The sequence below is a fragment of the Solea solea genome, chromosome 12 (assembly GCF_958295425.1).
Source record: "Solea solea chromosome 12, fSolSol10.1, whole genome shotgun sequence".
NCBI lineage: Eukaryota > Metazoa > Chordata > Actinopteri > Pleuronectiformes > Soleidae > Solea > Solea solea.
This window is the reverse complement of record NC_081145.1, coordinates 21865446-21892563: the sequence shown is the minus strand read 5'-3', so window position 1 is coordinate 21892563 and position 27118 is coordinate 21865446. Positions and strand designations below refer to the sequence as shown.

The following is a 27118-nucleotide window of genomic DNA, read 5'->3' as shown; positions in this document are numbered from 1 at the left end:
CACTTGGGAGGTTGTAATGGGATGAAAAGGGAGAAACGACAGGGTTAGTAAAGTAGGCTGTCTTGTGTCTTTACTTTTAAAGGGAGACTGTTTCTTTTCCTACACATTTGCTCAGACTGCTTTTGACACAGTTCAGGGCTGGTGTGGGATAATAATTCAGGCTGTGAATTTAACTCTAACTCAAACTCCAAACCCTCACACGAGGCCACTTAATATGCACACAGTGCAATATAAGCATTGACACTGTTTTCCTTTCATCTAAGGGAACCGCCGGATACTTTTATTTTTTATCATAAAGCCTAAAAGGACCGTGTACATAACAGTGCACAGATGTGCTCTCAAACTGTTCACACATGCATACATAAAAAGAAATAGTGAAAAGCATGACCTCCAATATGTCTTCAGAACACCGATTTGAAGATTAGCGTTAAAATTGTATAAAATGTGTTGAAAACAGATTACCCTTGCCATGTTTTCTTCATTGCAAATCCACCACTATTATCCTGACATTTACCACATCCAGTCTTTGAATCACACTCTGGCTTCTTCTTACCACACACTGAATAAACTATTTTTGATGTTATATGTGTGTCTGGGAGCCTCACACAAAGACCTCCCAATAAAACTGTAAAAAAAAAAAGAAAAGGAAAAAGGGGTGAAAAAAGGATGCCAATGCATAAACTCCCGGAAAGATGAGCGCTCTCGATTCCTGGAAAAAGTTTTCTCCTAACAAACAAGATGTAACACTGCTAGACAGTCGTTGTGACATGTCTGGTGCTTATAGCAGGTTATGGCGGCACAGTTGACTGCATTTTGGAATTCAATTCATTCACTGATGAGCAGATTTCGTTCCTCCAGTAAAAACATTCTGCAGAAATCCTAAAAGGAGATATCTCCATTTCCCTGTAATGTAGAGGTCTTGACACATCTCATTACAATGTTCCCTGAGCATCAAGATGAGCAAGTTACTGGGAAGAAAAATTGAAAAAGGAACCAGAACCAAGATCTAGTCCATGAAGAGTGTCAGTCTGCAACAAAAAACTTAGAGGAGAGAAAAGAGGAACAACATGGGGGGAAAAGTACCACCAAAGATTTTCCGTGTGATATAATAACGGGATATGAATTCATGCATTTTCTCAGACCAAAATGATCCGACCCCAGGCAGACTGGATCAATAGCAATGTAATTAGGGGGTGGCTCAAGGCAAGCCTGGGCTAGCCCTGTCTATAGGCTTCAGCAAAGATGAAAGTGAATGTTTTAAAAATCTATAAAGCTTTGAAAGGGTGCAAATGTCAAGAATCTGCCATGGGAGAAAGCTGGCCTCCTTTTACTGTAAGTACACACTTGATTGAGTTGTTGAGGCGTCACAGCGACTCCTTTTCAGCAGGCAGGATGTTTTTAATTTTCATGGTGACCCAGGTTGGCAAAGGAATTAGGGAATTTTAACGCCACTTTAACAACCTACCATTGTGATGTTTAGATGAAATAAAAAGATTGACAACTGAACGTGAAATCTAAAATGTGTTTTCAAAGCTTCCATGAGTAATGTTGACGTTTGGACATTGCTGATATTAGCCAGGATTTCTTCCTTGATGTTTGGGTTTTAAACAGAGTGACTCAACTTTGACTCTTTCCTGCTTAGCTCCAAAAATAAATTCTGTTTTCTCTTTGTGTAGCTGAAGAAGATTCTGGCACATCCACACAGATGAACAGCCTTACCTCACAAGAGAGTGAACCACGTCTTTGTGGAGTTCTGGATTAAGTGTTTTGTGATACTAGTTCCTCCTAGATTTACCGTCAGATCACTGTGGAGCAAACACAGCAGATCAGTGATAGGTGTCAGAATACAGAACCTGTCTATCTTCAAGAGGCTCTTGAAAACCCAGCTCTTCCAAGAGCATCTTCTGTCCTAGCACTTACCCTCCCCCCCTCCCCTTGCACAATCTCCTTCTGCACTTGCACTCTCACCTCTATCCGTCCACTGTTACTAGAAAGTGGATTTCTTTCCAAGACTTCTTCTTTGTAGCTTATTCCTCTTTTGTTATTCGCTTTGGATAAAACAAATGTCTGCTTAATGCGTAAAAGTTAAATACAGAGCTATTTGATGACAATTTTAATGAAACATAATCAACAATTGCAGGTGTAACTTTGGGCAATTGATAAAAACGAATTTGTTTCCAAGAAATGTGGCTAGACAGGACCGCTACATGAACACAGTAAAAGCATCTACCTGTTTAAATGTTGCTTTCCACCTATAAGATCAGGCTGATCAGCATGTCGCCTTAGGGACAGGTGGCTTGGAACAGATGATCCCTTGTTGGACACTTTTCAACTCTGGGTCGATGAGTTTACTTCACAGTGATCTAAGCCTAGCATGTACCTTTTCCACTCGTGCAGCTTCAGACTTAGAGTAGCAGTGCTTTACACAGTGTCTAACCGGTAGAATGGTAAACACTTATCACCCTCAAAATTGTTTTGGCTATGCTGAGTATTAGATTTCTGTCCTCTGTCCAAAGTGAGAAGTAGAGGATCTGGCCACAAGCAAGGAGCCGGGTTTTGAAAATATATGTCTTATGCGCTTGATTCAAGCTGTTGGCTGTAGAGACAATGTAATTAACACATCTGTAGTATTAGCCCCAAACAAGCCGCCACTGCTTGTGTTTACTCCTATTATTCACATGAATAACCCCAGCTAGGAAACTCTTAGAAAATACTTTGTAAAGAGTCAATAAATGCAGTAAAACACATGTGAATGGGCGACACCTTTTATAGCATTTTGTATTGTAAAGTTTACAACCAGGCCAAATACCAGACACAGGCGCATACATTTTATGGCTCACGTGTTAGCTAATGGTGGCCTACTTGCATATCCAGCATCGCTTCCTCGAGAAACACACTTGGCAGTTTATTTTTCCAGCGTAAAGAGGGGACTGTCAGTGCTGTTCTGAAAACAGAATCGAATCAAATAATTGTCGGCAAAAATGCGAATGCAACGTAGGTGAGGTATGTTTATGAATGTAATTTGCAGGTTGTTTATGCTGCACCGTAACTTGATAAGATATTGTGTAACTGTCAGCCAGCGGTGGGACGAAATGATTTGTTGATTTGTCTGTGCTCCGGTCGTGGAGGACGTACTGAACAAATATTTTGAATTAGGACGTGTCAGAATGGTCAGTTATGAGCTCTATGTGACCTTTTCTTAAAAATGTGTGTGTTTGTACGTCGGTGAAATACGGTCGTTGACTAAATACGGCGACCGCTGGCCGCAGTCTGATGTGAAGAGGTGCGAACACACGAACACACGTTTGCTGACTTTATCCGGCACATTAGCTTCATATATAAAACGACGAAAACATCACTGAGTATTCTTTTTCCACACTTTGGCGACTGGTAGGGCCTCCAGAGTCCCAAATATAAGTATTGAAATGGTTAAAAAGTAGATTTTGCATAATATCCCCCCTTTAAACGTCGGTTATTCATAGTCCAATGTGGCCCTGTCCATGGTCCTGTACTGACTGTGTCAGTGTTGAGACAATGCTATTAAAAAACTAACAACAACAAAAAACCTTAAAAAAACCCAAACCCTATAAATGAAATGGTGTGTCCACACTGAATGCAATGCAATGCATATTTTTCACATGATGAAATGAGAGTTGACCATGTGTAAATGTAACCTGGCAACCTCTAAAAATATGTTTGTGCTCCGTTGAGTACTTAATATTCTCAGAAGTGAACACCGAAGTGAATACTTTTGTGGGAGGTGCAATAACATGTTCATAAATGTAAATGCGAGGGAAAAGAAAACACTCCATCATGACCCAGTTGACTGATACATAATAGCCTCCAGCCTTCTGGGCCTGGCAGACTAATTCAATATGGTGTACCTTGGAGTAAAGCTGCATAAAGTAGCTTAAGCATGAGGAAACACACATGTACCATCTTTTGCTGTAATCCGTGATCTGCGGGTCTCAGTTAAATATGGCAGTGAATTTCAATTAACACTTGCACACATCAACGATTAGTCACGTTTCTAGTGACAAATAAATCAGTAATCAGGTAATGCCCTGAGAGACTTCTTCGAGGCCAAAGGTGTCTCTGAACTTGATGAGCAGGCGCATCTGTCCATCCATTTCAATCCTGATTAGGATTTAGTGATCAAGTTAGATGCCATGCCAACCAAGTTGGAAGTCTAGACGACTATCTTAAATATATATCGGTGAAAATAGCCTCTTAGTTAGGTTTTTACTATACAGACCACACTGAAAATAGCCTAGACACTTACTTAAATTGTGGTAGAATGATCATTCATGTGTGTATGAAATCAAAAACCCCGTACTTTTGGCTCTTGGTTTTCTGGCCATATTCGCTTACAGCCACACACTAAAATTAGTGGGGGAGCAAGTTCATCTGGAGATATCAGTGTTTTGCATAGTCTGTTTTTTTATCTGAAGTGTGTGTCTTCATTTCATGAAAAGGTATGTGCAGATAGACATCGAATACCACTGGGGATTAAATGTTCTAGTTCGTTGCGAGATGATCAGATGAAGAGATCAGCGGAGAAGACCGTTTGATCTCCCAGATCTTTCTTTTAGAGATCAAATAACTGTCTGATAAAAGGCTAACGCACAACCAGATATATCATACTATAGAAAGAAGGAGAAGGAAGGAAGAAGGATTGAAGAAACGAAGAGCAAGACCAAATAATGCAAGCATGATCTTATATGGAGACTCCAATAAGCGCATGCTCCTTTAAACTCACTAACCCCAAACACCTTCCTCATGTCAGGGTGGGCCTCTGCAAACCTAGGCTCCTCCTCAGCCCCAGGAGCTAATTCACATCCAAACCTAGACAGTTACACACCTGTTTATTGCTACACCTGGGTGGAATCGTTTCCTCTGCACTTCCTTAACCTTACTTTAACCCTTAACCCTAAGAAGTCTAGTCTTAGCATTTGCGTTAACCCAATTAACCTCCTGCTCCGCTGTTATGTGAATAGTTCAACGGGCTAAGAGGAGGATGCTTATAATGAAATTTCCACACTGTGTCACATGAGCATAGAGGTACATCGAAACATGAGCTTTACTTGACACGTTTTCACACAAAATCTATGATAACTATCCAATGCTTATTTAAAGAACCCCAAAAAACAATAGAACATTTGTAGCTACCTCTTTAAATCTTACATCCAATTCACTGACCGTCGGGATATAACCTTGTATGTGACAAACCTTAATTACTAGCTCTATCCACCTATACATTGATTCAAATTTTGAGTATTTGTACAATAAATTCTGGATGGAAGCACAATATAATCGCATTAACTCCAAATTTTGCATTAAAAATGTAAGCATGAGCATAAGCGCCAGGTACATTACCTGGTAGAGCTGGTCCCCCCATGTAGTAGGACTAGGAAACACTGAAGTAGCTAAAGCAAGTCCACTTCCACCCTGTGGACCTTTTGCAGTCCCTTTTCATATAGATTAAATAAACATATCACACTTACACTTCATTGCTCTCATTGCATTCGTATTGGGTGTGCAAACACATATAGTCAAGTAAAAACAATTATACAGATATGATAAAAAAGTGTATACAGTATAGTATATATTAGCAACCCATGTAAAAATGAGAGAGAAAGTCTTTATTAAGTTCAAAATGACTTAACAACAACTGAATTAAAGTTATAGTTAAAAAAAAAGATTAAAATTATACATTATTGAAATGAAATGAAAGGTACAAAGCAGTTGTGTTAATAAAAACAGCTCTTTGAAAAACATGACAGGAAATAAGTCATTTTTAAAAACATGTTGTTTATGTAGCCAGTGTTGCTGCTGAGGTAGTAATTAGACAACTGAGGGAAAAAAAACATCTTGTTAGTTTCAACACTTTTGTAACACCTCAACAGTGGCTTAACTTCATGACACTTAAATACATTTCTCACTCGGGTTCTGTGCCACTGAATATTGGTGCAAAATGAATACAATAAGAAAAACACATGTTTGTGTGTACAGCATGTGTGGGGGTTTGGGGGCACGGTGCAGTGGTCACAGGACACAAATCATTCCATAACCATAACAACCGATACTGTGTTAACTCTTACACGTTTGGACAGAAATGTGTTTTTCTTATTTCTCATCATGGCTTAAGTGCATTAGACAAAGTATTTCAAGCTGAGAAGTAATATACCACAGTAATATACAGGTTAAACTTTGTCTCACAGACATTGTGAGCCTTTCTGAAAAAGTAACAGCATGGCGCCTTCATTAAAACGATTCATGCATCAAAAGACAGGACATAGGTTGGTGTATAGCACATTATAGCTTTCCACTTATTGCTGTATTTGTAACTTTTATTTTAAAATGAATTACCAGTTTGTTCTTTTTTTACACATCTACGTGCAGCTTACATTAACTTTTGCACAAATACACTGCTGGGTTTGGGTTCTGTGTAGGAAATGATATTGAAATAGAATACTCTAAGTATGTGGACCCTGATAGTATGGAATGGAACCACAGGTTTGCGGTTGTGTGCGTATGTATCTATCATTTACAAGTTCACTCACTCACTCACTCACTCACTCAATCACACTCATCTTCTACCACTTTATCCTCCACATGAGGGTCACGGAGGGTGCTGGTGCCAATCCCAGCTGATAGGGTTAAAGGTGGGGTACACCCTGGACATCACAGGGCCACATAGAGACAACTGTCCACTCTCACACACACCTACGGTCAATTTAGAGTGTCCAATTGTGCCTAATCGCCAAATCTGCATGCATTTACAGTCACATTAACTTCATTTTAGCCTCTTATCAAAGGATCAGTGTGTAGGATGTGCAACCAAATGATTTCCTTTAGCTATAGACTCCCTATCCAAATGTGTATGAGAGACCACTGCACAAAAACATGCAAAAGCTCCCCCGTAAAGCCAGAGTCCGATATGTCCATTGTGTGCTACTGTACAAATATGGAGGTACAACATGGCAGACTCCATGGAAGAGGACCTGCTCCCCATGTAATTAAAACGTATTATTCTTAGGTGAGGAAAACACAACAGTTCTACCAATTTTCTGGAGATAATACATCAATGCAGATAGTCAAGATATCATATTCAGAAACCCCCAAATTTTATGCACTGGACCTTTCTCGGTGAATCATACTGCTCTTTGCTAGTTTAGCCATTAAATACGTCTTACAGTACAGTAATAAAGAGGGTCAGACATCACCTCAGCCTGAATTGCCCAGGTATACACGAAGAAGGCAAACAATAAATTGCTGTGTCAATTTTAAAAGATTTACACTTTCATTTTGACATTTGGGAAATTTGATAAATAAATAATAAAAAAAAAATGCAATAGCCCCACACTGACATTTTTGTATACCTGAACATAAAATGTTGTTTTAATCCTAACTAGGTAACTACGGTTTGGCTTAAAAGAGCCAAAGGGCCAGCATCAATCCTTCAGTCGAAGTTTGCATCTGGTTACTTAGACTGCTGGGTGGTCTTGTAAGAAGGGAGGAATGGCAGGTACTGGAAACATCTGAACCTTTTAAAAATCCCATTACAGAAAGGGATATCATAGCAAGACAGGTCACAAGCCATTTTGCCACCATCTTGCACCTTTTCCTGCCAACTGTTGATGCCCCTCTCTTTGTCAGTACCTGAAAAAAGACAAACAAATTTAATAAGACTGATAAGTGATTAATAGCTCGTCTAATAGTTGCATTCTGCATGACACCGACCTGGAATAGTGTTGTCCAGAACGAACCCTAGGAATCCTCCAATGAACATGTGTGTTGTGAAGAGCACCACGATCACTTGGTCCAGTTCTTTTATTCCTACAAATTAAATGAAACAAATCGAATCAACGTCATGTGTTACCTTTCATTTACCATGTGACGAAGTGTCCTCTTTTCTTTGCTCTTGTCTCTTCCACATGGATGTCAGAGATCAGGTTTTAGTGTAGCCAATTAAAACGGAAAAGAAATACAGTCTCCCTTAAATTAAAACTAACAGCAACCGGGCCCAAGAAGTAGGATAGAATAACAGCTGATTTATACCCAGCCCGGCTCCGATCTGTCTGTTGGATGGGTCTCACACATGCTTTCTGGATTTCTTGGCCAGATAACAAAATGTTTCTGTCTGCATCCCTGAGCCATGTATTTAAAACATGTCTAACAAGTCCTCAACATGAAAATGTCATGGAGACACAAGAATTTCGTATGTCTTATGTCTCAGATATTTCTTTAAAATATGCACTCTGGAGAGTTTGCAGACAATAGATTTGTAAGGAAAGAAAATACAAACCAGACACTAACAGCAGTGTTTCCATCTTTGCAATTACTTAATTTTATAACTGTTTGCAGCACTGCTGTCCCACCAACACTCTCTCTTTTTGTCACTTTCTCTCTCCTCTCACTCTCTTTTACCCAAATACATTAGCCCATCTGTCACAGTTGAGCTGGCCATCAGGAGCACCAGTACAAATCTCACTGCTCCATTTGTTTGGTGGAGATTTTACCATCCTCAGCAGGCAGGGAGAATACAGCATGTACCTGACATTTAGTTCGTTTGCTTGGAAAATGTGGTTTGTTTGGGGAGGTGTGAATGCGCAACCGAACTGTGAAACAAACGCAGGACGCGGACTACAACGCAGGGCATTGTGGGTACAACACAACCAAAACATGCGCGTGCGTAGAACGATAGCCAGGAGAAATGTGTCGTATGTTCTGCATAAAACAAACAAAAAAAACCGAGACCGATAGGATGCAGTTTTCTTTGTTCATGGTTTGTCTTGTCTTCTCCTTCAGTAATTCTTGTTGCAGCGCCCCCTCAGGCGAGGAGGGGAACACTCAGACCGGCTGAGTGTCGCAACCCCCAACCGAACAAAGTCCCCAATCGTACCGAGTCTGGCGGACTGTTAGGTGTGAAATGACCTTATGCTTCCATCACATCAAGGACTTGCAGCTCAGTGTGGTATATTTCGCTTTCCTTGTCAAAGTGAAAAAGGGTAGATAAGGGTAACATTTAACATGAGTCAAAAAGGTAGTTTTGATTGATCTCCCCTAAAGGTCAAATGTCAGGCCTGGCAGTGTTCACCCATTCGGATAATGGAAAACATTAAGCCACAGGCTTCAAAGGAGAGTCCAGATATTTGGACTTATGAGAATTGCTTAGTGTCTGAGGAGCTGCCTCTGTAATCACTGGACCACTGTGGCACTTCAGTCTCCACAGTCAGAGTTGGCCTTTGAATACCCACACATTGAATATTCTGTGAATGCTTGTGTGCCCTGCTTTCATAATGCCCTCTAGGTAATAAATGGCCTAATAAAGTTGAATAAAATTGAATCAAGAATAGCAAACAGCGCTGACGTAGTTTGTCCCTGAACATGTCATCCCAAAACTCAAACGGACACATGCAGACATGCATTGATGCACATGTACACACACACACACACACTTTCTGCCAAGATAGGTAGCAGTCAAAAGTTCAAGGCACCTGCTGGGTTGAGTTTAAGTCTCACAATCTGTACATCTAAAGACGTCTGGATGAGCAGCAGTTTATTTACAAAGAGCACTGACAGGCTTCCTCTTTGGTGTCGCTATGAGACGCTATAAACTGTGGAGAGACTCGTGGGCAACAGTATTTATCTCAGCCAGGCAGATTACAGCCACTGACTTGGGTTCCAGCCAAGAGGATTGGGAGGTAAGCAGCCTAGACCCAAGAGAACCAGACAAGCCCTGATGCCAGTGTTGAACTTTGGATTAGCACTTCCCTAAAACACACTTGCATCACATGACTCCTGGGATCAAGGTCTAATGTCTGCAGGGATGAGATGTTTAATCTTTAGGATTGCTCTTTTGATGGGGCTTCATAGGAAGTGGCCAAGACAATCAGTGTCATCAAAAGCAGGGAATCATTAGCTGATAGCCTGGGATTGATTTCTCTGATTGGTCTGACTTTCTCTGTCAAAGTTCACTTGGTCTAACTTAATCTGCTCAAATTTTATAGCTGGATTAGCATTATCGGTTCTATTATTAGTGTTTATACGTGTGTGTTTATATTATTGTCATGTAAAAGGGATCCTTTCCAGAATTGTTTAGTGTCATTTACATTTTTTCTACACCACTGTTTCCTCCTTTGACGAAATAACCAACTTTCAACTTGTTTTTATACCACATTACAGATTTTACAGAAATGAATGGAAGTCAGTGTTAGCTGTTATAAAATAAAGTCGTAAATATAAAAAATAAGAAATCCATGTATTTCCATTGGATTCATTTGACAATTAATAATTCTATTAGAAAGCACTCCTTTCAATGTACCCCAGACCCCCAGTTTGAGAACCACTGGGGGCAGAATGAATTCACTTTACACTGTCTTGTGTGTCTGTGAAAAGCCTCACTGAGTATTCTCTAAAGACCGAACAGCCTATTGAACCCATGTGACCTGTAGGTCTGGCCACATGACTAAGAAAAAACTCACATTTCTATTCAGCAAACACCATCAAAATCCTTATTAGGACTCAGGCTCCGGTAAGACAATTAAAAATGCTCTCCTTACCACTTTCAAATCTAGGCTAAAGACTTAAGGTAACCAAATGTTTGCCATATGGGCCTCTGGGATTTGGGAACACATTGACCTGAGGAGCTTAGGCTGGCAAAAGCACTGCAATCTTTTCAAGTGTAATCTGTAAATGGAGCAGTGGGAGCACAACCTGCCTGTCACTGTCAGAGGGCCATGGTGTTCCTCTGAAAAAAGGATTAACAATCTGGATGTCTGCATCTGTTTTCCAGCACTGTCGTGGATTATATCTTTGTTTTATCAATAACAAAGATGACAAGCGTCCACTCGATTGTACAACCTTGTCTGGCATAAACACTGACCTTGTCCAGACCAGTAGTCCTAATAGAGACCAAAAACTGGTCCTTATATGGCAACTTTCGGAGGAACTGTTTCAGTTTAGGGCTAGCATTTGAATTGTGGTCAAATTAAGGTTAGGGTTAGGCATTGATTGGTCATGGTTAAGGTTAGGGATAAGACCTTGGGTATGCTGTCCAAATGTCTTGAAATGGATAGAAATTTGAGAATGTGTGTGCGTATGTGTGTGTATAATTTAGATCATACTCACATGGCACCTGTATGTGATTATGTGTCTGTACCTTCAAAAGCCTGAACCTGAGATTCAAGCCCACCTGAAATGTCCCATCCCTCCACATAATCGTCTCAACGGAGATTCTCAGCGAATGTCCTCTGTGTCCTTCTCACGCAGCATTAATTAGCAAGGCAAACTGTTTATTTTGGTACGAGGACATATCCGATGTTGCCACGAGTCTCCATTCTGTTGTCCTCACTAATTCAATCATTCCTGATCATTAACAGCGGATCTGCATCACCGAACGTTGATTCTTCTGTATCAGTCAGTCTGTGTATTCCGCCGGATTAAAAAGCCACGTGTATGATTTTTAAAATCAAATTTTCGAGATAGTTCGAAAGCCATACTGTATTAAGAACATGCAACTGCCACCAGATGCTACAGTAGAGCACCAGCATCTTAAATCAAAATGGTCAATGGCAAGATCTTACATGCATTTATGTGAAGGAGAGAGTTTACTGGTTACCAACGGGAGGCCCAGAAAAGATTGAATCACAATGTACACAGTGAAAAGCACGGACACACACACACACGCGTTGTCTGTGTAAAAATCACCTGTATCAATGACACCTGGATTGGAGTGAAACCAGGTAGGTAAGACGAGTCCACTGAAGGTAGAGACGCCAAGGATGAGAAGGTTACGTGATGAATTCAGGTCCACATACTGGAGAAAAAAAGGGAACAGGGAGGGGGGAGAGTTGTTATATAATTCATCTAAATTGGTTAACTGACTCTCAGTTGCAAACCATTATTTTGTTGGTCCGTGATTTGAAATTGACTGAAATGTGATTATAAATAATCTTGCACTCCAAAAGGACCTGGGAATTATTTTGGTGGAGAATTCGCATGCATTTGGTCATGATAGGATAACACAGGGCAGAATGAGGACAACTAAGTCAATGAATATGTTTTGACCATTTGTTGATTCAGCTGGAGAAGTCCTGTGAAACTGAGGGGGGGGATTATTAAATCGGTTTGTGAGACATACTGTACGTATAGTCCGTACATCTCCCTGTGCTCTGTGCAAGCCCTGTGCTGAAAAGCAGTCGGGGGTGGGAAGGTGCAAGCTCAGTGAAAACATGCTTGCAACTGGGGGACAGGAACAGGAAAAACAGATTTGACGACTTAACAAAAGGCTCATCTGATCTGAAAAGCTTTGCCAGCTCAAGTATATGCTATATTAATAATATGGTTGCCACTTTATTTCAACAGAAAGCTGTCTGTTCTTCTCTTCATCTAACATCTAGCTCTCATGCACCATTTTCAAAATCACTCATTTTACTCCACAGAACGCAGGTGTTGTTGTCTGCTGTGAGGCTGCCACTGTGTTATATAGTGTTTCCCTTTGCTGTAAATAGTAAACTAATAAAATAACATACCTGTACTCAACTATATGCCAGGAATCATGGCTTTTATTGTGAAATAAACAATATAATCCTCTATTGAAATGAAAAGTAAGCTGCTCGTGCATCCTCTGTGGCTCAACCTTTCTTAGGTAAATCTGAATTCATTATTTCAAACAGACCTCAAACCTCAGTTTCCAGTTGCACAGCAAACAACAAATATATTCTTCAGATAGCTGATTTTAATTGCCTTATCTTATTTTACGTTGTTCAAATCTGCCCTTAAGTGCTTCTCAACATAGAGTGCACCTGTGCGTAAGACGGTGCAAGTACATAATGTACACAACAGCACTTCAAAGATTCATAAGCATCCATGCACCCAGGGAGGCCCACTTTGTTCTGCATGTCGCAACTGATACTAACATTTCCCGTCTGAAGTGACAGTTACTTCATTATGTAAAACCTCCTTTCTTCAAGTTTTGACACCAGTGACTTAGACTCGGTGGAGCTGAAGTTATTCAGCACAAACACAATAGTTATTAGAAAAAGGATAAAAAGCCCAGTATCGCGTTTCATTTTTTTATACAGGCACAGTTGAAAGAAACCTGTTACAAGACAAAAACACTGGGTGAAACTTTGGCTTCGAGTCACTGTTTCCAGTATATTTATCTTGGAAGTACCTTTGATTTCCAGCTATTATTGACGTCAAAGTACCCGCTGTGTGGGTTTTGTTTATTTGGTTTTACATGCTCATTAAAAAACAGTTTATAATCTCCACTACCAGTACATTCTTACTGTCTGAAGCCAAAACTAAATCACATCAATCAAAATCCTGTCTAATTTCTGATAAACTGTATCATTTGCCAAGGTCTATTGTGACAACATATATGAGGGTAATACTGTAGTCGATAAATCACTTTCCACCACTCAAAGCTGTGATAGAGGAGTTTTTTTCCCATCTGGTATCTATGATTTTATGGGGTAATTTTGCGTAACACACTTCCTGCTTTAATCATACATAAATATATTGTGACAAAACACTGAGCTAACTTTTTCTACACTTTTTTCACAACTATGATCCGTGTGTCCTCACCCTTGGGAGACATCCAAGTAAGCCTCAAACAGTCAGCCTCCTGAGGGACAGTAACTGGAACTTTAAGCAATGGTATGGTATTTAATAGCTGACGTACAGCCATAGATGCCATGAAAAGAATAGTTCAGGTTTTTTTTCAAGTGTGGTGGTAAAAGGAAGGAAAAAATCATTTTAGCCACTGGAAATGGGAGTTTGTAAACCGGGGACACAGTCTTTTGCTGGATATCGACCACTCAAGTCACAAAATAACACATTTCAACTGACTGATGGAGGCAATTTGACAGTTCCTGTGTTTCATTAAAAAAAATGCTGAATTTCTTTATGGACTTTGGTGCATTGAATGGTTTAAAGAGCAGCACAAATTCTCGTTTACAGGCAAAAAAGGGTGTCGACTGGCAAGATAAAACAGTTTAGTTTTTCTGAATTGTAGACATAGGCACGCATAGATTTTATTAGGTGAGCCTTTTGTTTAGTGGCTACAATCTTTTTTTCATTATGTCAGTATCTTATACAACAAAACAAAAAAAAACTTTCCCTTTGAGGACCTTTTTAGTAGAGCATGTTTTGCGTCACGGGGTCTTGGGTGAGTACGTTTCTATAATGTGCTTCAGATGTGTCCACCAAAAAAAAGACCAAAAAAAAAAGACATGATGTTGCATAATACAAATGATGAAATATTTAAATGATTCTACCTGAAGATTTGAAATCCCCACTGCTGCAATCATTCCAAACATAACAAGGAACATGCCTCCAATGACTGGGTCGGGGATGGTAATAAAAACTGCGCCAAACTTCCCAAAGATTCCCAGGAAGATCATGAGAATGCCAGTTGTCTGGAGGACCAGTCTGCTGCCAACCTGGCGAAAACAAAAGTGGATTATTCATTAGTTTGATCATTTTTAGAAGCCAGCTTTATTTTTCTTACCAAAATGGCACATGGGATAAAATGAATTCCGAGAGTGATGATTGCGATGAATCAAACTTGACAGTAAAGACATAATGGCCGGCGAAAAAAACAATTCTCAGGCTGCAGAGTGCATAGGCTTTGAAGTGAGGCGGTCTGACAGGCCCTTATTTAATACAAGTTTGACGATGTTGCACTGACACACCTTGGCACAGCGCTATATAATTTTGAAATGCCATTCTTGTGAAACAGCCTAATAAAATATAAATGCATATACACAAGGTAAGAGCATTATCACCTTGGCTTGGTGAGAACAGTCTATAGAATTCAGTTTGGGATCCAGTGCACCCTCACTGACACAGTATGCTGAAAGATTATAAATTATAGGATGTACGGAAGGATGTGTAAGGAAGGGCTCTCTGCTCTATTTATGAACAGCAAACTTGAGTGGCTTTGCTCTGGCGACTAGCTTTGAAAAAAAAAATATAATAGAGCATTTTGTAATGACTACATTAATATACACATTCATGTACATTAACCCATAGACCACATTTGAAAAATGCACATAGGCTTCCAGGTATTATCAAATTATGATTGGTTTAAAGAGGGGTGTAGCCATGCACTGAGAGTGTATTAGACTGAATTATCTGCATAGTTATGGTATGTGATGTTATAATATTATATCATTTAAATCTCAGAGTTTTTTTGTTTCTCCCCACTGTTGCCAAGTGCTTGCTCATTGTGTTCCATAAAGGTTTCTCTATAATAAAGTTATTGATAATGGATGTTATGAACGGGTCAAGTAAGATTGAATCGCATTGGACAGATGACAAAGAATGACAGATGACAAAAACAAGAGGCCCAAGAATGGACCTTTGAGGAACCTCACATGTGACTTTTGTTAGCTCATAATTAAAACACAAAGTAGTCACTGTCCTGTAAATATGATTTTAATTAATTTAATTTAGGTTATTTTTTTATCTTGTCACAGAAATAATTAATTGATTAGACTCATTTACTCATTTTGTATGAATGTGTATGTTTTGTATAAATGAATGTGGGAAGAATTTGAGGCTGAATATACCTCACACTAGCTCTAGGCCCCTTAAGGTTCAGGCCATAAAAGTCCATTTGACTTCCCATGTTGAAGCACCAGCAGTAAAAAGTGCCTTGGGAATTCTTTCAGTGGGAATTGCTGAGGTGAAGTTAACCCTGAGTTTGCTCTGACCTTTAAAGTGTCAAGACTGAGGCATGAAGAGGCACGTGAATAAAAATATGATAAACCAAACCAAACAGATCTGTGCCTCAGTGAACAGACAACCCAAGACAAAACAAAGTGAGTGAGGCGCTGTGCTTGTTCCCAAACCTTGTGTGTTTATATTTGAGATTAGAGCAAAAGATTTTCTGTAAAGATTATCCTCTTGTTTGTAATGCAACCCAATTATATTATCAGTCAAAAAAAACTCTGACAAACTAAGGTCAGACAATATAGTTGAGCCACATTCATCCACCACAACCTGCTTTGTTTTCTACTCTTTACACTTCATTTTCTAAAGCCTCTCTGGCAGAAGACCTTCACAGATGAAAAGACAGCCCTTGGTGAAAGAAAGACTTATGTTACATAAACCAATAAATAATACATGTACCTTGGACCTGAAAGAAGACTTTTAGTCCCATACAAGCTAGCCTCTTGTGGCCAACATGACAACTACAAAGTCTGTTTTCCTGATTTGAAAAACAGAAATATAATACTGCATATAGACCATATAAATCCATAACTAAATTAAATTAATTGGCATAAGTTAATTGGGGCCACACAACACAGGGGATTGGACTGTGGAGGATCAAGCGGTAGAAGATGGATGGATGGTGGCTTTTGACTTTCAGGGTCTGCAGAAAACTAAAATGACTAAATGAATGTAAAATGTATTTTTTCAAGGAGAGGAAGTATTGGACATCTGTTGGTCAGGTAGGCATGGGAAGGAAATAAACACTATCAAATGAATTAGTGCAGCCATGAAGATTAAAAAAACATACCTTGGTAATGCCTAGTGCAGCAATGTTCTGGCTATAGGAGGTGGTACCGTTTCCAGTTCCCCACAGTGCGGCGATGATGCAGCCAATGCCCTCGATAGCTATTCCCCTGTTAATGGCGTGAGTCGGTGGTGGAGGGGCGCCGGACAAACGAGCACAAGCATAGTAGTCACCAATTGATTCCATGGTCGATGCCAAGACGCCTGCCATCATGCCCAGCACCGAAGAAACACTCAATGTGGGCATGCCCCACTGACCTGTGGGCACATAGTTGGCATTTTTAAGGTTCCACATAATACAACTTCAAAATAGCTCTGTATGAATGTTCTTTCTTGTAACGAGAGAAGACAGTACATATTTGTTTTAATGTAAGTGAAACCTCACCTGTCCAACCACAACTTAGCTTTACTCCCTTAACATTCACAGACTAAGGTTTATCCCTTAATATTTATACAATCTTCCTAGTTGATGGATTGTTGGATTTCTTAGCACATACAACTTACCCTTTTTACCCATTCTTGACACACTTTGACAATGTGTACAAACTAAAAATATGGAAACATAATGGAAACTTGGCCCAGAAGTTTTCCAGATGCAACCACTTATCCCATCTGGGTCGTACATTTTTGACATGTGGTGAAAGGTATATCGCATGGATCAGCTGGCGGTCTTTGGGCCAAATTTGGCCCCCCAAAGCTTCCAATCCAGCCTGGATCTGAATTCCAAAAAATAATTTGGGCGGGCAATTGAGCGAATATAGTGGGGATCGGTGATCGGCTGTGCTGGGGGCTAGGCTTGTGCCTGTACTCTCACTGTTCTTCATGGGCCTGGCCTATATGCAGACACAAAGCCTGAACTCCACATGGAGAGTTTTAAAACAGAGTATCCCCATTTTCAATAGAGAACTGAATTAACGACCCCTTTTCTAACATTCCTTGTCTCTGTTTTACAATGGCCCCCTGCTGGCTGAGTATATAGAACTACAAGGCGCACTCTTCTTGTTGCTCCTCTTTTTGCCCTTTACGCTGGCTTCACCTCTTCACCCCTCCACCTCGTGTTAGCGGGAGCTGACGCGCAGGGACAATAAAAGAAAGACAGACCGAACTTTATTGGTTAAAATTACAAAATGTTCATTATGCTTTTGACGTTCATTGATTTAGATCACTCAATTAACTCTGTGGTATTTAGCTTCAGTGAGCCAAATAGCTTAATTGATTTTGTTATTTGATTTAATAAATTGTTACTTTTTTTAGACCCAAAATAATGTGTCTTTTGACCCAAAATAATTATTAAAAATAAAGATTTGATGAATAAAAAAATAATGATTTGATGAGAGAGAGAGAGAGACTAACATTCTTAACTGTCCTCGTTGATGGAGGAACAAAATCCCTTTGTATTCAGCCACATTCTTGTCATCACATGTCATCATTCAACATCATCTTGGGTAATGATGCTGACTGATGATGCTCCTACTACTCTTGATGCCAAGCATTTAAGTATTATTATTATTATTATTATTATTATCATTATTATTATTAATAATAATAACAATAATATTATTATTATTATTATTATTATTATTATTTATTATTAATAATAATAATAATAATAATAATAATGAAAATAATATTATTATTATTATTATTGTTATTATAATAATATTATATAGCTTCACTTTTAGATACACACACCAATGTCTCTAATAGTTAACCAACACTCAGTCTTGCAGTCTGGCAGTCACAGATCGCCCAACATTGCTTCATGTCCTCCAGTCAAAGCAGCCAGGGGGAAAAACAAAAAACAAAGAACTGCTAATCCTGTTTGGAAGTAATGGTGCCAGTATTATGTTTAGTTACCTTTGCCAAGGTGGTTGTGATTGTATCTGCAATCTTTCAAGCCAAGTCAAGCTAAAGTTTAGTCACTTTATTTGTGCCTGTTTCTACATGTAGTTATTTTCTGTCTTACAGCTCCAAAAAAGAGAGAGCCGCACTCATGATGACATAAGTCATTCAATAACTCAGAATAAAATGCGGCATATAAATCAGCCAATAAATAAATACTTTTCAAATGCCTTGTGCAATAGTTGCTCGAGAACAAAGCTCTTGCTAGCAAACATTCACATTTACTGTGGATGTACTGTCGCTGTAGTTTTTGTCAGTCCCCAAACATTGAGTAATACACAGTCTGTCAAAAAGGTTCTGCGCATATTCTCTTTAATCAAAGACTGTGGTGTTTCTGCTGTTGGTTCCTGTTATCACTGTGGACTAGACTGAATGAATGAATGAATGAATGAATGTGCCATCTGTAAACAGTAAGCGCCATGTGCAAATAATCAAAAAGCCACAAAACTGACTTAACTATTCACAACTCCAAAATTGACATCAAACAGACCATCAAAACGAGCATCTCTGAACTCCGCATGTCCATATATTACCCTTCTAATGATGAAAACGCTAAATTGAAAACGTGGTCTCTGTAATCGGTTGAGCATACTCGTCCAAAAGCTGTAGAATTTTCGTATAGTACACACATTCTCTTTCCTGAACCATATCTCAAAGTTTGTGGTTGATATAGGTTTAACAAACTATGTATCCAGAGGAGGAGGATCTTTCTGCACTTACCTGGGTAAGGCACGTTGATCCACGGAGAATTGGTCACAGCATCCAGGCTGATGTCAGTCCTGGCCGAGTAGCCGTACTCGGTGGGCTTGGAAGGCAAGACGTCAAAGACGGTGAGCAGAAAACAGACCAGCCATCCTCCACACATCCCAAACAAAGCCTGGAACATGTGATCACATAGAGACAACCACACAGTTACAACAGCGAAACCTCAGCCAACGCGCGCGCACGTAGGTTACGCCTGAATGTCTGGTCGTCGTTCACTTGAACGCCTGTTTGTAATACTGGTAAAATGCACAGCACACAAGCAAGTCAACACAAAAAAAGTGTCTACATGCTGAGAAGTACGGTGCATGTATGAGTTAGACAATCATAGACTACTGTGGAAACCTGCAAAACACACAAAATAGCACTGTTACTGAGCAAAGTTCACCATAGCTGTTGGTTGTAGGTGGAGACACCGTCTCTGTGGAGTCCTGACTTAATTAAAGCACAATAAGACACTGGAAGTGTGTCTCAAAAATGTACTGTCAGAGCCTCGAAACTGAGAGACAATGTCACTGAGCGAACACTGACAGCATTTTACATTATTGTGAGGAGCACTGGCGTCTGTAAATGCGTCACTTATTATAATAATGTCATGATTATACGTTATTAACACATAATGCCTATTAGTCTAGTCTATTTTAATTTGCGATTCACCTGCATTGAGCTTGACTCTCAGTCAGTGCAACATGCTCTGTGGAATATTGTGCAACATTTGCACAAACCATATTTACACGTAATCCCGTGAAAAGTTGAGTATAGTTTTCTTTTAATAACTATTCTGTTGTCCCTCCTTAAGTTTTGACGAGAGGTGAGTCATTCTGCTAAAATGTGTTTCATTCATAAAGCATTTTTTTTGAAGACTGAACCCTGAAGCCAAACTGACACAGAGCTGTTGATGATGGCCTCTGCCTTCAGTTTGAGGTTTCTGACATGTTGTCATACTTTTATCAATGGAGCCGGCATTTCATTCGTATAAATGTTTTTTTTTTGAGTCATTGCTTTAATCACGGGATTAACAGATTCATTTAAAACCACCAACCTTATTTATTTTGGCTGCTGTTAAAGAGGAATGAAGCATGCGCCCTGCTTATTGATGGGAGAAATGTAATCTGCATTGATCATCGATCCATGAAAAACATCCAGTGTGCTTGTTTGGATCTTGACAGAGCAGCAAGGGTTGTGGTTGTACTCTCACACTCACACTCATCGAGCATGTGACAGCATGACTGTGAAGCAGGGAGGATGTTAAAAAGAGTGAGAGTGTGTGTGTGGACTTAACTTAAACCCATCTGCAGTTAAACAGAGGTTAAAAAAACACTCTCTTGTGTTGAGCCATCACCTCAGCCAAACTCTACCTGAACGTTATAATCTCTAATCATAAGACTCCTGTGGTTAAGGGATTAGATACAAAGCTGGTGTTCTCAGTTTCTTTTTCAAAGTAAGTCGGTAAGAAGGACACACTTTAGGTCGGGTGTTGGGGCGTGCTCCCGTGATCCTATAGCCATTGCCCAGACATAACTAAGATTGACATTTAATTTTTATCCAACTGACACATAGTCTGCATTGACTGTGCCCCTCTGCACACCACCTCGCTGGAAACCAGTTTTAGACATGGTCACTCGCTATCATTGATAATTTGACTGCTACTGGGGACACAAGGATTAAAGAATTTTAGCCTCTTAACAAAATATATATCTTGAGAACCGGTTTTCAGGTATTCTCTAAATTGGACAGCCTTTTCTGACAGGGGATTTAAACCAGTCAATCAATCACACCAAAGTCCATAGAGAACTTTTGCATTTTAAGCTCAGGGGGACACAGGAGCTGCTGCTCTAATGCTGCCTTGTTTAGCAAGTTTGTGTCATATAGGGAAATCCAAAATGAAGGGTTTTAAACACTGAAGTTGCAAAATAATACACTTACTGATGGACTTCGGTACCAGGAGTCAAATGAAACACTGGTCAATCATGTGCCAGCCTTCGACTTGTCCCTTTAGAGGTTGCCACAGCAGATCATCTGCCTACATCAGTGTCCATCTGTTACACCACTGCCCTCATGTCCTCCTTCACAACACCGTCTTCCTCTTTTCCGCCTGCCCCAGCACCTCCTTTGTTCAATATAATGACTACCCCTCCTCTGCACGTGACCAAACCTTTGCCTCTCTTACCTTATTTCTAAACTGTTCAACCTGAGCTGTCCCTCAAATTTCTAATCCTTTCCATCCTGGTCCTTCTGTTACACATCACCCCTGACACTCGTCTCCACCCGCTCCACCCTGCCTGCATTCTCCTTTCCGCCTGTCTTGTGCACTGTCCATTGCTTTGGATGGTTGACGCCAGGTATTCAAACTCATCCACACAACAAGCACTCCCTCTAACTTTCATACCTCTTCTCACAAAGTGAATACCTCCACCCCTCCAGGCGGTCTTGTGCCTTTCCCTTAACTCTCACGATCTTACGATGTCACTTGCAAAGAAGACTCTTGCCTGACCTCGCCTGTGAGCTGATCCTTGACGTAATCCCACCTTCACTTTGAACCCATCCATCACTCCAACTGCACACCTCACCACTGTCCTCACTGTCCTGCGCCACCCTCACATACTTTTGTGCCACGAGAGACTTAAGCAGGTACATATTTCAGTAAATGAGCCTTTTGTGAAGTGGATACAATCTGTTATTCCTCGTGTCAGTGCTCACTTTGTGTTTGTGAGGTAAGGTACTTTCTGAGTCGGGGGGTAGGGCATGTACCTAACAATCACCTATATCATGTGTTGATAAGTATATAGACTTATCCCAACAACCATTTTGACATAAAACACTAGCTTTACACAGGTGTTACTTGTCACCTCAAGGAAGAGTATGTTTTATTTTGGTAAAGAGCCTTAAGGGATGTGATTAATAATACATTTGAACTGGCTGTTTCATGTCAAAAGGCCTGTAAAACACCATTTATCCCCAACATCAAATTGAGTATTATTTCCTCTTCCAGGCCTCCCAAACACGAGGATACAGTACATTTTCTTTTCTTTCCTTTTTTTCTTTTCAAGTTGTTCAGTCCCTGCTGAGCCTGTGGATCAATTGCTGTTGAACAATGTATTTTTATAGTATGGTGTAGAGAAAGATGGAAGCAACATCTCCTGCACTGCGGCTTCAAGAACAGATATACAAACACTTCCTTTGCAAAAATCTATGTTGAGGTAGAAAACATGAGATGGAAAGAAACATACTGTCAGTAATACATCTGATTTAAATGAATTGCCTTGTCTTTTTTCAAAAGTCTATTTCTGGTTTTGCTTTATTTTATTTTTTTTACGACTGTTTTAAGTACTTTTTTGACTTTGTTACTGGATTCACTTTGTAATGTCTTTTTCATTCAGCTTTATAGTTTTACAGGAGGTTATAAACAGGTTTTATGGTCCTAAAACTTACAGAGAAGAGCTTGAAGAGTGGATACTGGAAAACCTTCCACTTCTTGTCCTTGTATGCAATCATTGGAACGTTGACTTTGCTGAGATACTGGGAGAAGAGGAGGATCAGGCACACAGTCCTGTGGGGGATGAGAAGACAGAGCAACATGTGTCATTCACAGTTCTAAAGATTAAGTCCTGGGCACTTTAAATGTGCTTCCGCATGGCATACAGTCATTTTTTATTAATCCTGAGGGCAATGTGTCTGCAGCTTGTACCAGTCCATACATACACATACAGACTATATTGACACCTTGAAGTAAGCGACACAGCATGACTTTCCAGATTTGAAACTCAAGCGCGAAAACTGCGAAAACCACACTTTAAAAAAAACTTAATGAGTGTATAGACGTTGTATAAGTTGTATTAGGATGCCTATAGAAAACAGCGTTGCACAGAATGTCTCAACATTTTTTCAGGCGGCATCTTCAAGTAGTAGTTAAAGCACTTGTTCTTGAAGGTCAGGGTCCACTGTAGCCAACCTGACAAACCAAGAAAGTGGAAAAGCTTCTTCTGACAGTGTCTGTTTATCCAGAACTGTACCTGTCCTTCAGAAACAATCACACTCAAAGCACACAGATCTATCCAAATGTGAAAGTTGCAAGTGAGTACTTGTAGTGGGATGGGACGCCCTGCCCATCTTCCAGAGAAAAACAATGTGTGGACACGATACTTCACAGCTTCCAGCCCTTGAATGGGATTTCACGCTTCACGTTGCATGCGAAGACTGCGCGCTGTGCATGAAACACAATGAGCAGGTCATTCAAATCCAATTCAAACACTTAGCAGCGTTGCTGGACCAATTTTACCGATTAAACTTATGACCACAAAATCATTCTAAACATCTGCTTTGGCCATTATGACATGACGGACGGATAAAAATAAAAGATCTAATTCCACGGAATTTTGAATCGATGATGTATGACCAATGAGGGCAGAAACAACATCGTGATGACGGGGTGGAGGGACAGGACATGACAATGTGATATCACTCAATCCATGGGTTTGCCGTCCCTTTGTGACTTTCTTTGCTGTGAGAATCTGGAATTCCAAGAACCTCTGTCCCAGGTGTTTTCAACAAAAAGAGTCAGTCCTATGTTATTTATACTTTGACATAGTGTACGGTAATATTATACACTGAGATATAAAGGTATGAATCCATAAATTCAATGCTTTATATACAATTTGACATTGGGTCAGTGTACTTATACCATCTCATAACTTTACACAGTGGCCAAGTCTTTGTGAGCATTACTTCTGTGCAGTGTCTGTGTCACTCTGCAATCTCACCACCACCAGTGGGTGGCAGCATTTCTAAGCCTACTTCAAATACAAGTAGTTTATTTCTTGACATAAGTGAAAGCTGCCACTGAGAAGATTTGTTTGACCACTTGAAGACTGGCAGGGTCTTTATTATTTGCAGTGGGCTACGAGGGTCGGATTAAGATGATAAGATCTGTGCCTTTTCTCCAGTAAGCTGCCGGATAGCTCGGGGTTGAGGGGTGGGAGCACCGGGGGCTAATACGGATGTGACTGATTACCACCAAGAGGTGGATGGGCTGAACCTTTTAAAACCCACTAGAATCACTCTGTGTAATGACTTTAGTCTGCATTATCTGGAGACGGGCAGTGGGGAAATGATGACACATTTCATTGACCTGCGCTGGGGCAAAGGTAAATGAAAGGAGAGATGATGGAGTGCGCTGAGTTACAGTAATAGCAGCTGTGGAGATCGGGTGAATTTAGATCCGTGATAATGAAACAAAAAATTCAGTAAAAACTGATGGCAGACAACAATTTTCTGTATATAGTTACAAATTATACACATTAAATGAATTTAGATATTATGTGCCGTATGTTTTCCTAGGAATATGAAATATGTATGAACCCATCGTTGATGCCAATGAAGCTATACCTGAAAAAAGAGATACATATTATTGCAGGTTTATTGCTGATTGAGCAGAGAACGTTTGACCCGGGAATTACACATGCTATTAATTGATTATTGATTTCTTTCGAACAGAGTCATGACGAGCACTGCGTAACACAGATGGGGAGGGCGACTAATTAACCGAACCCTGAACAAATGACTTGCTTCAGGTCAGAAAGTCCCACAGGGCTTTCGTGTCTGTTACAAAGCCCTGATCGGATTGATGAGATTGATGATGTTGCTGTTTGTCTGTCCAGTTTTATGAAGCACAGTATTTTTTTGTTTGGGTTTTGTTGAGACCACAACCTACAACCAACGTTTAAAATATAATATATCACATACTGAGATCAGCTGATGGAGCCCTTCTTGTTAACCCAAGACGGGGAACGAGCCGTTGCTATAAGAGCCCCAACACTTTGGAACTCTCTCCCTAGTGACCTCATGTACGGTAAATTACATCTTACCGTACATCTTACTTAAATCTTGTCTAAAAACCTTGTTCTTTATCAAAGCCTTTGGGAACAACACACTGTATATCTAGATTTTTATTTGTTCTTTTGTTTTTAATCACTTGTGAGAGTGGAGGAGATACATCATAGTAAAGACATCTTCTACTCACAGAGCAGCTATACCCCAGTGACCTCCAGACTTCTTTCCAGCTTCGATAAAGAGTGACAGGCCAATCAGGTTGATGGTGGGAGCGATAGCCAGAGGTCCGATGTATTTTAGCACTAAGCCCACAAGCCCGGAAAAGCCAAGGACGAGCTGGATCAGCGACGACATCAGTATGGCCCCCTGGATCTGTAGATGGCAAAGTAAAAGAAGTCCATTAGGTCAGTAGTGTTCCTGGAGGCTTACAGTTTGAGAGGATGGAGAAAAAGCTGAATTAAATCACACAGTATAGTACATGTATTTGCCATGTCATTCATTATGGCATCCTTATTTAGACCGAGTGGTTGCTGAGGTTGAAAAGGGGGAAAAACCTCACAGATGTCTTGTCTTGTCAAACTGATTAGTATTTGACAGTGCATGGCAAAGCAGTAAAACTGCATATTTGTGGCAAATGTACTGTAGGACAAGACCTCTAAACCCGACATCTGAGACTGAAACACAGTAAGTATTGCAACAGTGAAAGATAATCCTGTGTAACACCCTCCTGACGAGGAGGAGATATCTGAGGGAACATGATCACTGAAGCGCGAAACTTACATTTCATGCTGAGTCAGAGTGATTCATATATTATCTGCTGATCCCATCATGGGGATACTCTTGGTTCAAAAATCCATTGTATTATTGTGCCATTGTATTAAGACTTGTGACTCATTAGTGCAATGAGGTCTGTTTCTTTTCCACTTGCAATTTCATGTTTGACCGCAAACTTCCATTTTATAATTTGTTAGTTATAAATGAGTCCTGCTAAGGGTAAGAATCTCTCTCTCTGAATACGTAACGTACCTCTCGCAATCGTGACATCCAGACTTCGTCAGAGTTCTCCATAAGCTGTGATCTGGTGGCATTTTGTAAATGCACAGACAGCATCACAGGCGCCTTTGGGTCTGGACATTGCCACTTGGGCAGAGCTAGAATGGCCAGGGTCGGAGTGATGAAGCTGAAGGTCCCTCCCTGGAGGATCGGTAACCTACAGGTTAAAAAGGAGTCAACATTCAGTCAGAATTCAGACAGTGGGCCAAACTGTATTCAGTCTCTGTGGACTAAGAAGATCTTCAGCAATTCCTGAAGGAACAGATGAGCGTTTTAATGAGTACCTCTCTCAGTTCAGACACCAAATTCTCTCACTGCCCCACAACTACTGCACTTTAGTACTAAGCAACTATGAGCACTGTCGATTAGTTCACAAACTTTGCCTCGTGAGTGCGAACGAGCGTGAACACACTTGGAAGTTAAGGCCTAGGGCCAACTGTTATGATCGAGCTCTTATGCCACAGTAACAACAGCCACTGCTGCCAATGGAGTTCCTCATCATAGGGTTCAGGATTGTGAAAGTGAAAATACACATTATTTTTGTTCATATTTAAATTAGATAACCTTATTTCTTGTTGCTTGATTACTTGATATAATTGTGCCCCACCCCACCCTATTGATATGTTAGACACAAAGGTCGGACAATACCTCAGACCCTGTTTCAACTTATATTCAACTTGGGACTACCATGACCCTGCATTAAATAATGTGGCTCGTGCATGTGGGAATCACTTTCTTTTCTTTGTAGGTGTTTGCGGTGTTTTCTATGGCTCTATTCCTTTTGAGTTTTTATCCTCCTATTATCTTGTCGTACAAAGCACCTCATCCCACAGCTCTGAAAGGCTCGACAAAGGCAGTTATTGACTTAGTTATTATGCAGTGTCAAAGTATTTGCAGGGATCCCATTTTTGTTCCTTTAAGCTTTTGCCAAACTGCGTAGGAGGAAAACTCAAACAAAAGCCCTATAGCTATTTGCTCAGGCATAGTGATACAGTGGTGCGTAGGGGCAGAGAAGTAGGTGTGGAGCGCTGTATTGTTGCTG

General features: G+C 40.2%; 1 protein-coding gene across 1 annotated transcript in view; it reads right to left on the bottom strand.

Moving 5' to 3' along the window:
- Positions 1–5791: 5791 nt before the first annotated feature.
- The window catches only part of si:dkey-106n21.1 (solute carrier family 23 member 2), a 36959-nt gene continuing 15632 nt past the window's right edge, over positions 5792–27118 (bottom strand). Inside the window, exons 4-12 of the mRNA XM_058644330.1 lie at positions 26050–26233; positions 25214–25395; positions 22627–22744; positions 19153–19309; positions 16535–16788; positions 14286–14450; positions 11713–11821; positions 7744–7839; positions 5792–7662 (exon numbers count right to left, since the gene is read on the bottom strand). Of these exons, the coding sequence (XP_058500313.1) occupies positions 7484–7662; positions 7744–7839; positions 11713–11821; positions 14286–14450; positions 16535–16788; positions 19153–19309; positions 22627–22744; positions 25214–25395; positions 26050–26233 (1444 nt within the window). The 3' untranslated portion in view covers positions 5792–7483. The remainder of the gene's footprint in view (positions 7663–7743; positions 7840–11712; positions 11822–14285; positions 14451–16534; positions 16789–19152; positions 19310–22626; positions 22745–25213; positions 25396–26049; positions 26234–27118) is intronic.